The sequence below is a fragment of the Alexandromys fortis genome, unplaced genomic scaffold (genome assembly GCF_014885135.2).
Source record: "Alexandromys fortis isolate MF-2015 unplaced genomic scaffold, M_Fortis_MF-2015_v1.1 scaffold_50, whole genome shotgun sequence".
NCBI classification, from domain to species: domain Eukaryota; kingdom Metazoa; phylum Chordata; class Mammalia; order Rodentia; family Cricetidae; genus Alexandromys; species Alexandromys fortis.
Window position 1 is genome coordinate 6,654,006 of NW_026067932.1, and position 14,528 is coordinate 6,668,533.

Here is a 14,528-nt window from a genome sequence, read left to right on the forward strand (position 1 = left end):
CCACTGTGATTTTTGTGAGCATCATGACATAAAGGTTACTTGAAAACAAGCCCTGACACCCAGCAGATGATGAGAGGACCCAGGCAGGGCTGAAGGCTAACTGCCTATACAGCATGAACACACTGGACAAAATGATTAACATCCCAGCTAAATTTCAATTTTTCATGACACTCATGATGGCATAGATTTTCAAGCTTATGAATTGTTTATTTCCAGAATTTTCCATCTAGTATTTTTAGACTGTCACTAGTCAGTCAGCTGAATAGGTGGCAAGTGAAACCACAGTGAACTCCAATAATAAAGAATTAAGAGCATCTGATGTACAGAACACCTAAGCTCTGCACTGCCCTTGGCTACTCAGCACTATTCATCAATATGATAGTCCAGAGAGGTGACGAGTCTAAAATAATCCGCACTAGCTAAATGTGGGGACTGTAAGAAAGAGGTGATTGGGGCACAGTGCATCTGAGGTGAAAGGGTTTTATATCCCTGCTGGCCTGCTGCTGCAGATAGGAGAGCCACAGCCACAGGAAAGAACACCCTGAGAGAACCACACAGAGAGGAGGACATGGTTTACCTCTGTCCTGAAGCAGTTGCGATCGGTGATGGACCGTTAGGGGCTCGTGGCTCTTCACACGCACTCATTTCCATTATGACTTTATCTAGAGTCTAACAAAAAGTTAAATAATTAGACATTAAATGCACTGTGAAAGTATGAAGTATATTTTCTCTTTTGTTCATTTAGGACCACAGCAAATGGTCCTTTGCTGAGGCACTGGTCTCCTGGTAGAAAAGGTTAGATGCACATTCTATGCGTTTGGGGAAGAAAATACAGAAGCAGCCATTAACTGATGAGGTCACTAGATTTAATGGAAGCATAATCTCCAATCCTACTTGTAGCATCGTATAACTGAAAAATCATATATTAATGAATGGGACTGAACTACATCTAAAAGTCTTATCTTGAGACCAGAGATATAAGAGATGAACTAAGAAAATTATGAAATGAGCAGGAGAAAACACTCCCATAAGAGAAAAATTATATTTCCCAAATAATTTTTTTCTTGAAGATAATGTAATGCCTTTAACAGTGAGTATATCTATCTACAAATCCATAACTTCTTCATTCTCCATTTTAAATATAGCATTTATCACTATCTAAAATCTTCTTATTTTATTGTATATTTGTTCAAACAGCCTCTGTTAAAATATAAATTCTTCAGATCGAGGAAAAAGTGATTTCAGTCAGGTGGTAGTAGCACACACCTTTTATCCCAGCACTCAGGAGGCAAAGGCAGGCAAATCTCCGTGAGTTCGAGGCCAGCCTGGTCTACAGAGAGAGTTCCAGGAACAGCCAGAGCTAAACAGAGAAGCCCTATCTAAAAAAGCCAAAAAGAAAAAAAAGAAAAAAATTATAAAGAATATTTATGGAATGAAGCTAAATGTAATGTAAGAATTAACGTGTTCAAGTACATGAGCTCAGTCTAGAACACCACCGCAAAATTACAGAAAGAATGACTCCATCAGTAAAGAACCCAGGCCGGTGACAAGGCACGGTTGCATGCAGCAAAAGGTGGAACCAGCTCCTGCCAGTTGTCCTTAACTTTCACATGCCCGCCATGGCACTTATGCACACACAAGTGCATGCGTGTGCAGACACACAAATGATAAAATAAGACTTGTTGCAATGAATATTTGCTAGTAAAGCTGACTGGACAAAAGGGTCTGCTCACTCCCAATGCCACAAGGACTAAGGTAGAAGTCTCGGAGAGGCGAGAAAAATGGGGAAGCAAAGAAGTTTTTTTGTTTTGCTTTCTTGTTTTTGTTTGCTTGCTTTGTTTTGCTTTGCTTTTTTTTTTTTTTAACTTTCTTTGGGGAGGGCACTGCAGGGTTGAGAGGAGGATATAGAGAGAATGAGAGGCAAGCAGAATTAGGATGCATGATACGAAACTCCCAAAGAATCAATGAAGAAAATATTTTTAAAAAGGCTTAAATGATTTATTTTATTCAATTTTCGTGAAAAAGTGAAGTTCGTTACAGAACACATGACTAAACTCATTAGACCAAGGAGAGCAGAAACACAGAAAGTCGGGGTCGAAAGTTAGTGAAGCAGTTCTAAAATATGGCAGCGAAGAATTAAAAGATACAATATGCCAACTGGATATAAGTAAGGTTCTAGAAATAAAAACTTTAAAATTCCTTTTAATTTAAAGTTTAAGCTTCTCATATAACAGCAGAAAAAAACAAGTCCAATAAAAATAAAGCAGAAGTTAATAAAAAGTCCAAGAAACAAAACATTAATATTTATATAATAAATGTACATGTGCAAATGATTATTTTGAGACAGTTTCTCTACTCACCAAACAGATGGGATGTGTTTTCAGTTTTGTCCATGGAATCTACAAGTAAAATGTTTTTCTTTAAAATGAATTATTAAAAATTAATATGAAATACTATTCAACAGACATCTCTGTATATAAAAAGACAGGAAGCAAGTTACATTATCCATCTCTCTCAGACTGAAAATTATTCATACTATTGAAATCAGGGTATCTATGTTACATAAGAAAATCATTTAAGTTATCTAAATAAGGTAACTTGCATGTTTTTAACAGTCCTTAATATACATCTTAATTACACAATTTAAGAATTCTCAGTAAAGCATAATCACTATTCTGTTTGTTAATTTGTTTAACTTTAGAATTCCAGCCAGTATTTTTGCAGCTATTCAAAATAAATTTATTGGTGGAAATGCCGACGACAACAACAAAGGGACAATGTTCAAATACACCCAGTCACAGTTCTGTTCATGTCTGGGTCATTATAATGCTAAGTACCAAGGGATGCAGAACCCTTTCCCAAAGGAAACGCAAACTTAATTTCTATAAAAACAAAGCAGTAGCAGGCACTGCCTCTCCTGAGCAACCTCTCAATCTAAGCCTGGCTGGTATCTAACGGCAAGAAGCTACATGAACTGACCTAAGATTAGAAACAAAAATCAGCAGACTGGTAAGAACAATGTTAACAACGACATAGTAAATAGAAACCCTTAAAATTCACAGAATTACAAAGAAACAGATGAAAGGAATGAAACTGTAAACAGCACGAGAGAGAGAGAGAGAGAGAGAGAGAGCACGATGTCTACAGTAACAACGGGCAATTCTTACCTTTAAAATAAAGAACTATAAATTTAAGTCATTGCAATTGACAATAAGTCAGTCCTAAGGGAAGCGGGGAGATGATCACTGAATATATGCCAAAGTGAAGTACCTAATTTATAACAAATTAATTTGATTAAAATTTCAATAAAATAGTTTTGAAAAAATGTAAATGTAAGTTATTAATACATCACCCCAATTCCACTCATAAAGGATGGATAATCATTTATGCAGCTATTTTCTGGGGTTTTTCTTTTGGAATTTTTTTATGCAGGTATTTTCTATGTAAGCTGTAGGAATAAAATGCTTCTTCGTGGGATGATGTGAAGCTGAGGATTTAGGTTAAAGGACAGAGAACAGAGACTGACAGCTTGAGAAGTCTGCTGGGACACCCAAGCCTTACCCTGATGGATGCTTTGTTACAAAACACTTTGTTGATGGCCAACCACGTGGGCAGATCCAGCATGTTCTGGAGCACCTCCTCGTCCAGCTCCAGGTTCTTCAGCTCGCCTTCTCCTTTCAGGGTGCTTAGGTTGATCTTGTCAGGAGATAAGTTTTTGGTAAATCTGAAAGAGAACAGAAGTTATATTTATTCTAGTGTCAGTGTTTGTACCCAAGAGTCATCCTAGCAAAGACAGAACTTTAAAATGGGATGGCAACACTAACCACCAGAAGATCACAGTGATGGGATTTACTTTATCCATGTCCACTGTCTTCCGTTGTTGTGTTGGACTCTCATGCCATAGCGCTCTAATATTGAGTCTACAACTTAGGGGCACAGACTGGAAGGTCATGTTCCCATAAACAGCTGAAGTCTGGTTGTTACTTCCTGTCAAACTGGACAGAGACGCAGCAAGAATATACTGCCGTTTTCCAGGTACTCTGACCCATTCCCTGCCAAGTTTGGTTCACTGTAGGCTCCGTCACAGAGGAGAGACAATACTGTGCTATTAACCACGGCACAAGAAGGTAAGGGAATCACGGGGGCTCTAACAGAAGCTGACAAGGCATCAGATGTCAGTCAGCATCCTAAGAACAACGGCCAAAGGGCACACATGATATTCTTCTTAGGCTCACCTGGCTACTCCCAGCATTAGAACCCAACCCAAACTATTTCAGAAATAAATTCTGGCACATACATAGTGTTCTTAAAGTTTCTGAGGAAGAAGGAAAGTACACAGTTCCATCTAGGAGTTGATTGTCCTCTGGGTAAGTTTTTAAAGCTCAATTATTTAGGCTCTGAGTTACCTCTCTATAGGTTTAGCTCCGGGAATTCGGAAAACTGAAATGTAAAATACCTCAATAATCCTTGAATTGTAATTAAGACTCTCTACCATCTTTTTCTAAGAAGCAGTCTTTAAAGATTTAAGGGCTGGGATGTAGCTCGATGCTGATTTGTCCAATGTAGCTTTACAATCGAGTTTTTATAAGGAGGCCTCTATTAGGGGCTATCTTAGAAGACCGCTCCTATTTTCATTTTAATTTCATTTCTGCTTTTTAACATAAACATATTGCTTAACATAATTCAACAAAGCATTTTCTTGGTGTTTCTAATTAGAAACAAATTCATTTAACAGTGAATGTGTTACAAGAGTTTACACAGAAGAGGAGAGAAAGGATAACGGCTCAGTGACTAAGAGCACATACTGCTCTATCAGGAGGAGTGGCTTCAGATCCCATCACATACACAAATATACATATATAAATTAAATAAAGTCTTTTTTAAAAAAATATGTGTCTGTCTGTGTGTGTGTATGTATGTGTGTGTGAATAATGTGCGCATGCGCCTGCCAAGCCAAGAAAAAGGCATCAGATCCCTTGTAGATGGAGTTACAGACAGTTGTGAGCTGCCCAGTGTGGGTGCTAGAACTGATCTAGTGTCTTTAGGAAGAGGAACAAGGACTCTTAGCAGCTAAGCCATCTCCCACGAGCAACGGTTCTCAACCTTTCTAATGCTGTGACCTTTAATACAGTTCCTCGTGCTGTGTTGATCACCCCAACCGTAAAATCCTTTTCATTACTACTTCATAACTTTAATTTTGCTACTGTTATGAATCATAATGTAAATATCTGATATGCAGGATATCTGATATGCAACCTCCAAAGGAATCACAACCCACAGGTTGAGAACCACTGCTCTAGACCCTAAGGTAAAATATTTTTAAAAGATTTTACCCTGTGTGCCACACAGAATGAGAAACTTGAACTTACATGCTTAATATCACAAACAATAATAATAACAGTAATAGTAAACTATAAATGTATTTTCCAATACTTTCAGGTACATTACTGAAACCTGAAAACAAGCCCCTCTCCCAAATGAAAATTTCTAATTTTACCCGGTTACACTTTAAAAGTGAATTACTAGGCCTGCAAGATGGCTCAGTAGCTAAGGGCACGTCCCACCAAGCCTGATGACTTGGGTTCAGTCACTGGGGCCCACACAGGAGGCAGGCAAGGACTCCACAACACTGTCCTCCGACTTTCATATCTGCACAGTGGCTCGAGTGTGCCTCTCACGCATGCACCTGCATCATATGCAATAGGAGTAATAAAATGTTTTTAAAGCCTGTGACTGTGGAGACCTGGAATGGTACAGCTGGAGCAAGATTACCTCGGGCTCGTCAAGTCTCCTACATATCCATTCATGGCCCACCTCTGCTTCACTTAGCGCTCTGTAACTATTAGGTCCACAGGAACGTAGACAGAGGCCACTCCATTTCACCCACCCAAAGACTGAGCATGTCATCAGACATTATCTGGGGCCTGCAGCAGAGATTTCCTCCACCTGTCTGTAATCTGCCTGCCTAGGGTCTCCAATGTATTTAATTTGTCTTGATTCATGATTTTCTTTGCTTTTTTACTATAAAAGCTTCAGGAAATTATACCATGTTGTAACATGGTATCTGGGGTACTCTGAGTCTGTGTTCCTGACACCTGGGATTTGCTTGTCAGCGCCAGGAAGGTCAAAGTTCACAGAGACCAAAATCACTAATCACTGTCATAAATGTGTTACATGTCACATTCAGAATTTAGCACTTAGGGGGCTGGAGAGGTGGCTCAGCGGTTAAGAGCACTGACTGTTCTTCCAGAGGTTCTGAGTTCAATTCCCAGCAACCACATGGTGGCTCAAAACCATCTGTAATGAGGTCTGGCGCCCTCTTCTGGCCTGCAGGCATACAGGGAGGCAGACTGTTGTATACATAATAAATAAAATCATTTAAAAAAAAAAAAGAATTTAGCACTTAGTCTCAAGAACAACCAGCAACTGTGAACAATGACATGAGGACGGAGACCTGCTTGTCATACACATCTAAGCACATCTCGTCCTTCGGAGCAGCTTTGCCAGACTGGCCAACAGCAGCTTCTAAGAACACAATTCTTGGGATTTCCCTGTGTAGCCCTAGCTGTCCTGGAACCTCACTCTGTAAACCAGGCCTGTCCCTTTTCCCGAGAGCTAGAATTAAAGGTGGTTAAAGGCTTGCACTCACCACCTCCTGGCTACCCTTCTTCTTTCCATATCTGCCATCACAAAGTCCCAAAATGTCTAACTCTTCCTCCTCCAAGCAAACTCCTACTTCTCTTTCATGGTGTTGTGCTGTAGTCTGGATGGTGGGTGTTCCCCAAAGAACTCGGTGCTATAAAGGCTTGGTGTGATACTGAGACATTAAAGAGGTGGGGCCTACACTGGGCTGTGGTAACACATGCCTTTATCTCAGCACACTGGAAGAAAAGGCAAGTGGATCTCTGTGAGTTTGAGGCCAGCATGGTCTACAGAGTGAGTTCCAGGACAGCCAGAGCTACACAGAGAAACCCTGCCTCAAAAAAAAAAAAAAAAAAAAAAAAAAGCAACAACAACAACAAAAGAGGTGGGGGCAATAGGAGCATCACACTTAGAGTTGCTTAATTAGATGCATGCGCATGCACACACACACACACACACGCCTGCAAGTGTCACAATGGATAGCTAAAAAACAGGATAAACCTGACAAATGGGCCCTCACTTTACATCTGTCTCTGTCTTCGAATTTCAGATGAGATTCCTACTCATCGCATACCGGCAAATTAATTATTTACGGAGTCTCTGCATAAAAACTGGTAATACAAGGTTGATTAGCTCTAAATATATTTATCCTATCTCAACTCACTTCCAGATTAAGGGCACCAAAAAAATAAGAAAAAAGAAAAAGAAAGAAAGGAAGGAAGGAAGGAAGAAGGAAGGAAGGAAGGAAGGAAGGAAGGAAGGAAGGAAGGAAGGAAGGAAAAGAAAGAAAGAAAGAAAAAAGAAAAGGCATTCAAAGGTTAGTTTTTACCCCAAGTTCTACTTGTCCTGGAGCAGCATCTAGAAGCTTCTGGCCTTTGTTCATAATTTGCAGTCACCTCAGAACTCAGGGACAGAATTTTTGGCAGACCACTTCATGGTGAGACTGCCTCTCTCCTCTCCTGCCTTCACCCCCCACCCCACCCCCACCAAATGGGGGTGACAATCTCTATTGACTTCTCTAGAACCTGGAAAATCCAGACCTGAGATGAGGCCCAGCCAGACCACAGCATGACAGACTCCTTAATCCATGCCTTCCTCTCACCCCTGAGCCAGTTCTTCCTGCTAAATGCTTGACCTCTTGTCTTTACCTGACAGCGCACTGATTCCAGCCCCGCCCCATCCACCTTTCCTCCGCTGTTTTTTCCTTTAATTCCTGGAATGATGGCTGAGTCAGGCCTCTGACCTACGACCCTGTGACCGGTTCTTAGGTCCTTAGGGATGATAGTCTGTCTCTTTCTCACTCCCCGTCTCTCTTGCTCCTGGTTCAAGATATCATGCGTGTGTTCCCAATATATTCTCCTGCCATTGCTATCTGCCATTTGCACCTGGCGATGCAGCCAGGGATCAAGCCTGAGCCATGTGGACCCTGAGCGGTCAAAACTGTGATCTAAATACCTCTCACGTAGCCTGTGTCAGGTTCTCCAACACAGGGACAGACTGCCAGCTAATGTGTCCAGGTCAAGTGGAACTCAGAAACTCTCCCGACTTCTCCTAGTGGACAGCTGTTCTTTTCCGCCTATTTCCGGACTGTTTGTATTGTAACAATGGCAGGCTGTTATCAGAAGTTGACACTTCCGTCAAGGGCTGTTTTGAAGAACTTTATAGACTGCATCTCAGTTAATAACCCTCTGAAGTGTGTATAATTACAGCCTTCATCCTAAAAGTGGGGAAACTGGGCTGGCAAGAGGATCAGCAGGTGAAGGCATTTGGCACCAAGCCTGAGAACCTACATGGTGGAAGGTGAAAACCAAATTCTGCAAGTTGTCCTCTCCCCTCCATACTCACTCTACAGCACATATGCATGCATGCACACAGTAAGTAAATAAATTTTAACTGGAGAAACTGAGTCATTAAGATGTTAAATAATGGGCTGGAGAGATGGCTTGATGTTGCTCTTCCAGAGAACCCTACTTCAATGCCCAGTACCCACACGGCAATTCACAACCACCTGTACCTCCAAAGCCAATGTCTTCTTCCAGCCTCACGGAGCACCTGGCATGCACATGGTGCACAGTATACATGTAGGCAAAAATCAATACATATACAATAATGAAAATATTTTATTTTAAAAAATTCAAATAACATGCTCACAGACATACAAAGAGCTAGGGCCAGGAACTGAACACAGGCACTCTGGTTCCCAAGCTTTAACAATGATAAAGAAGCGAGAAATAAACACTGGGGGAAAAAAAAAACTTCAACTAACGGTGCTGGTCAAACTGGATGTCTGCATGTAGAAGAAAGAGCCACACTTATCACCTTGTGCAAGACTCAACTCCAAATAAATCAAAGACCTCAACATAAGAGCAGATACACTGAACCTGTTATTAGCTTTCCTAGTTGTGTTCACAAAGGTGAGCGAGGAAATGCCAGGTCTTAAAGGGACAGGAAATCAACAGAGAGCTCTGCTTCCTAGAGACGGCAGGAAAAGGCTCTTCCACTGCCACACTCAAAGAGGACTTTTTTCACACTTCGGAACACAAAAACGTTTCCCCTTGGACAGGAAGAGCAAATACCTCCAAGAAATAGCTTCCTGTCACTCATTTTATGGTGCACTTTTCTAGACTATAACATGTTCTCAATTTATAAAACTTGTGAACTTAATTTTTTGAGACTATCTCATACAGTGCAGACTGGTCTCAAACCTCTTACGTAGCTACGCATGACCTTAATTTCGGATGCTCCTGAATGCTAGGATTCCAGGCAGCATCAGTAGGTCCAGTTTATATGGCATGGGGTCCAGGGCTTCACACATGCTAGGCAAGCATTAGACCAACAGCAACTGAGCTACACGTTCAAACCCATATTGTTGAATTTTTCATACGTAGGCTGGAGAGATGGCTCAGCGGTTAAGAGCACTGGCTGCTCTTCCAGAGGTCCTGAGTTCAGATTCCCAGCAACCACATGGTGGCTCACAACCATCTGTAATGCGATCTGGCGCCCTCTTCTGGCCTGTGGGCATACACGAAGGCAGAACACGGCATACATGATGAATAAAAATCTTTTTGAAAATGCCATATGCCGGGACTGGAGAGATGGCTCAGCGGTTAAGAGCATTGCCTGCTCTTCCAAAGGTCCTGAGTTCAATTCCCAGCAACCACATGGTGGCTCACAACCATCTGTAATGAGGTCTGGTGCCCTCTTATGGCCTTCAGGCATATATGCAGGAAGAATATTATATACATAATAAATAAATAAATTTAAAAAAGAAAAGGGGGATTATTTCTATAAAAAAAAAAGAAAATGCCATATGCTCAACTTTCAGAGTTTATCACTGACTGGTCTCTGGCCGACGAGATTCGAGAGAAATATTTTGTATGTGAGTCACCAGCACACATGAATGATTACTCTCTGTACATGTTTTCTGTCAGGCCGAACTGTCTCCGGAAATCATTTTAAGCGTAGTTTTCTGGGTTTTTGTTTTCTTTTACTATTTTCTATAGGTATTTTATCTGCATGTATGGGTACCATGTGTTTGCCTGGTATTCAAGGAGACCTGGGGAGGTTGTCAGAGCCCCTGGTAATTGTGAGCCACCATGTGGGTGTTGGGAATCAAACTCAGGTTCTCTGGAAGAGCAGTCAGTAAGCTCAACTACTGAGCCATCTTCCTAGCCCCAGAAAAATCAGTTTGTGTGTATGTGTATATATTGTGTGTGTGCACTCTGACAACCTAGAGTGGGGAGGGTGTGCTTAGCTCTCCATTTTCATACTTCTCAGTATGCTTGTGTTCTGGAAGGGGTATTTATAGCTCTTATAAAGACAAAAACTTCATCAGAACACAAAAAGTCTGACAAAAGGTGAAGGAGGAAAAGGATCTAAACATATGTAAATATATAAAAGCAAATTCTGTTCTCAATTTGGTTCATAATAAAGGGTGAAGTTATGCAAGAGCTTCAATGCAACAGAAAGAGGTGTGAGCCCCAGGTCAGCCACAACTGGGTCACCTTGCTGATGCTCCACTTGCTCCCTGTAGAATGGAAAATAAACTGGACTGATGGTCAGCACGGCTTAAGGGTAGGTGCTATACAAAACACCCGGTACTAGACAGTTAAGAACTCCTTGTCTTAACTGGCTATACGTCTGCTACCAATGCAGTCTGAACCAGAGAATGTCAGGAGTTCCCACTTGCCCAAAGGGAATTTAAAACTACCGAGCTCTGAAGCTAAGCTTGAAGACATTAATATTGCTCATTCTTTAAACTGTTCTCAATAGATGGAGACTCCCAGACAACTGTCACATTCAGTTATATGGCAGCTGGTTTCTTTGACTAATAGCCATTGTATAGTCTAAGCTATATATTTTCTATTATCCATACATTTGGCTTATTTTTTGTATATGGCGTTTACATACAAATGCTTACCAACCACTTAATATCATGCTACAAGAAAATGATTTTTCATCCATATTTTTGTGAGACTGGAAGAGGAAAGGTAAACTTTCATTAAGTGTATATTGTGTGTTTTCCCTTTGTGAACATGGGAAAACACTGCAATAAAGTATCACTATATGAGAACAACATGTCTACTATGCTTTTCCAAGTGTTGCTGCAGTCTCTTTCCTAAGCTTCCACTTGAAGTTACCAGAGAATGTAGTAATTATCATGAACAGTTTCAATGAAAGAGTTCCCAGAGAATGTAGTAATTCTCACAAACAGTATCAGTGAGTTTCCAGAGAGTGCAGTAATTCTCACGAACAGTATCAATGAAAGAGTTCCCAGAGAGTTCAGTAATTCTCACAAACAGTATCAATGAAAGAGTTCCCAGATAGAGTAGCAAATTGCAAGAAGAGTTCCCAGATAGTGTAGCAATTCACACGAACACTATCAATGAAAAAGTTCCCAGATAGTGTAGTAATTCTCATGAACAGTATCAATGTTCTGGCTATAGTACTAGACTTGACTCAGAATACATTATAATCTGAAATCAAGTAAATTGATTTAGCTTACTGAATAATCACTAAATATTTGAGGTACACAAATATTTTAAAACTACAGTGTAAAGGGAAGGGGTAAGAAACCTAGCCCAATGACTTAAACTCGTGAATATTTATCTGGAAGACAGACAGAGAGAGAACAGAATCCAGAAACTCAACTGATAAGAAAGGGGGAACTGCCTGGAAACTGCCAATAGTCAAAGCAGGAATGGCCACACAGAAGGGAGCCACACCACACAGTAAAGATAAAATCAACAAAACTCTTCCTCATTTCCTTTCCTTCCTTCCTTCTTTTCTTCCCTCCCTCCCTCCTTCCTTCCTTTCTGTCCCTTTTTTCTCAGTATTGGGGCCATAGCCCAGTCCCTCACTTATGCTAAATGAGTGCTGTAACCACTCTCTCCAACCCCAATAATTACCTAGAAAAACTCCAAATACAGACCAAAATTTCAATATTATGTCAACATTATGTCGTGTAAAGGGTCTTATCTTGAAACTGTATGGCCAGGCTGAAGAGATGGCTCAGTGATTAAGAGCATTGGCTGCTCTTGCAGACGACCTAGGCTCTGTTCCCACACAACAGTTCAAACTGTCTGTAACACTAGCTCAGGGGAATCCAACTCCTCTTCTGGCTATAACAGACACATGTTAATACAAATGTGTGTATTTTATTGGCTATCATATTTTTTAAAGATTTATTTATTTTTTACATGCATGAGTGTTTTGCTAACATAAATATCTGTGTATCAAATCAGTGCCTGATGCCTGCTGAGACAGAAGAGGGTGTCGGGCGATGGTGGTGCACACCTTGAATCCCAGCACACAGGAGGCAGAGACAGGCGAATCTTTGTGAGTTCAAGACCAGCCTGGTCTACACAGCGAGTTATAAGACAAGCTCCAAAGCTCCAGAGAAAACCTGTCTTGAAAAGTCAAAAGCCAAAAAAAAAAAAAAAAAAAAAAAAAAGACAGAAGAGGGCACTGGGTCCCTGCCAGAGTAAGAAGTGTTTTTAACTGCTGAGCTGCGTCCCGCCTGTCTAGCATGTTTTTAATATAGAAACTTTAAAAATACTCAAAAATAGCTTCTATTTCAACAAGTATCTTCTTTAATCACACATAATACATGAAAACAAATTTACTAGCTTAGTAACAAAATATGAAATCGTCAGCAATAAAAGTTACAAGCAAATGAATTTTATTTAAATTACATTTTATAATCAATACATAATTATTATCATCTAATTATGCCTAAAACACTGCAGTACATGATGATGCAGAGGAAACAAGGGAAAGTTTTACATAAACGAAGATCAACCATTGGGTTAAGGGAGCACATCATAAAGACACTGCAGTAAGACCCCTTCCTACCTGCGGATGCCTCAGCCTCCTCAGGGTAAAGGACACGAGAACGACATCTCCTCGGGTAGGTGATTCTGAGCACTGTAGCTCAGAAGCCACACATTTTATATCTGATATTATACACTGTAAATTTTAACCATATTTATGCCCATTTTCATCAACTTGGTTTTACAGTTTCATCACAGAAACAAAGCTCTCCAGGTGGCACATGCCTGTAACCTCAGCACGTGAACAGTGAAGGTGCAGATGATGAACACAGAGACAGTCCAGACAGGAAGACTTATTCTCAAACCATGAGACGGGCTCGTGAGAGAGCTCAGTGGGCAAAGGTGCCTGCCCCTACACTTGACACCTTGAGTCCCATCCCTGGAATGTTGGGGGAATTCATTGAGCCAATAGCCTTTTGGATAGCAGCCCAAGTCTGAGATACTCTAAGCACAGACAGGAATCGTGCCCACTACTTTTCTCTATCGGTTGGTGGTGGGAGTTCTGTTCACAACTTGCAGCGCTCACAGAGCAGAGGAATGCAACGGCTTTCTTACTGTGAGTGTTCCCCTCTCATGGGCCTCCTTAATTATGCCTACATGGGACCCACAAGGTAAAAGAAGAGAACTGACCCCCACAAGTTGTCTCTCATCTCCACGAGCACACAATGCCCCAACACAAAAATGAATAAAAAGTAATAAAAAATAAAAATAAGAACACAAAACAAACTTCCAATGTCATATAGTTGCTTATTTGCCAAAGCAACATAAGACTGTTACTTGCGAATAAATAAATAACCATATTTATTTAAATATAATGTATGAATGTATAACCTAAATTTTTAGCACTAAAAAGAATATTAGAAGGCAGTGGTGGTGCATGCCTTTATCCTCAGCACTAGGGAGGCAGAGGCAGGTGGATCTTCTTAAACACTCAGCACTCACAAGGCATGCTTCTGACTGCTGTGTGTGTTCTTAGTCACACACCTGCACTAGTCTTCTAAAGAGCGTGTTCTACATCTGGAAAATATGCTATCAAATAAGAGCTGTAATTTCAAACAAACACTTGCCTGTCACTGTGTTCCATGGTACAGCGTGGAAGCCCATGTTTGACAGACAATCTAACAATACATGTTAAACTGTTTAAATACTTTTTTCTCGTAAGTGTCCAAATGGCAGTTCTTAGATGGCATCCATACTCTTACAAACTGTTAAAGGTTTTACGTGGAAAAGGCAAATAACCGCTGCACTGAAAAATGATTAAGTTTAGCCACACAGAAAATAAAACTGTTGCCCTTAATGTCTGTGCTGCTGGGGTTATACATAGGAAGCGATCGCCTGTGCCCATCTGTTGTAGGGTATTTCCCACTTTCTCTTCTATCAGGTTCAGTGTGTTCAGACTGATATTGAGGTCTTTGATCCATTTGGACTTGAGTTTTGTGCATGGTGATAGATATGGGTCTATTTTCATTCTTCTACAGGTTGACATCCAGTTGTGCCAGCACCATTTGTTGAAGATGCTTTCTTTCTTCCATTGTATACTTTTAGCTCCTTTAT

At 40.7% G+C, this 14,528-nt stretch overlaps 1 protein-coding gene across 4 annotated transcripts in view; it reads right to left on the reverse strand.

Annotated features, from left to right (window-relative positions):
* Bltp3b (bridge-like lipid transfer protein family member 3B) overlaps positions 1-14,528 on the reverse strand; it is a 68,875-nt gene that overhangs the window by 35,624 nt on the left and 18,723 nt on the right. For all 4 annotated transcript variants that reach the window (XM_050145586.1, XM_050145587.1, XM_050145584.1 and 1 more), the window contains 3 exons: positions 3,562-3,724; positions 2,361-2,399; positions 578-669 (listed from right to left, as the gene is read on the reverse strand). In XM_050145586.1, the coding sequence (XP_050001543.1) occupies positions 578-669; positions 2,361-2,399; positions 3,562-3,724 (294 nt within the window). The remainder of the gene's footprint in view (positions 1-577; positions 670-2,360; positions 2,400-3,561; positions 3,725-14,528) is intronic.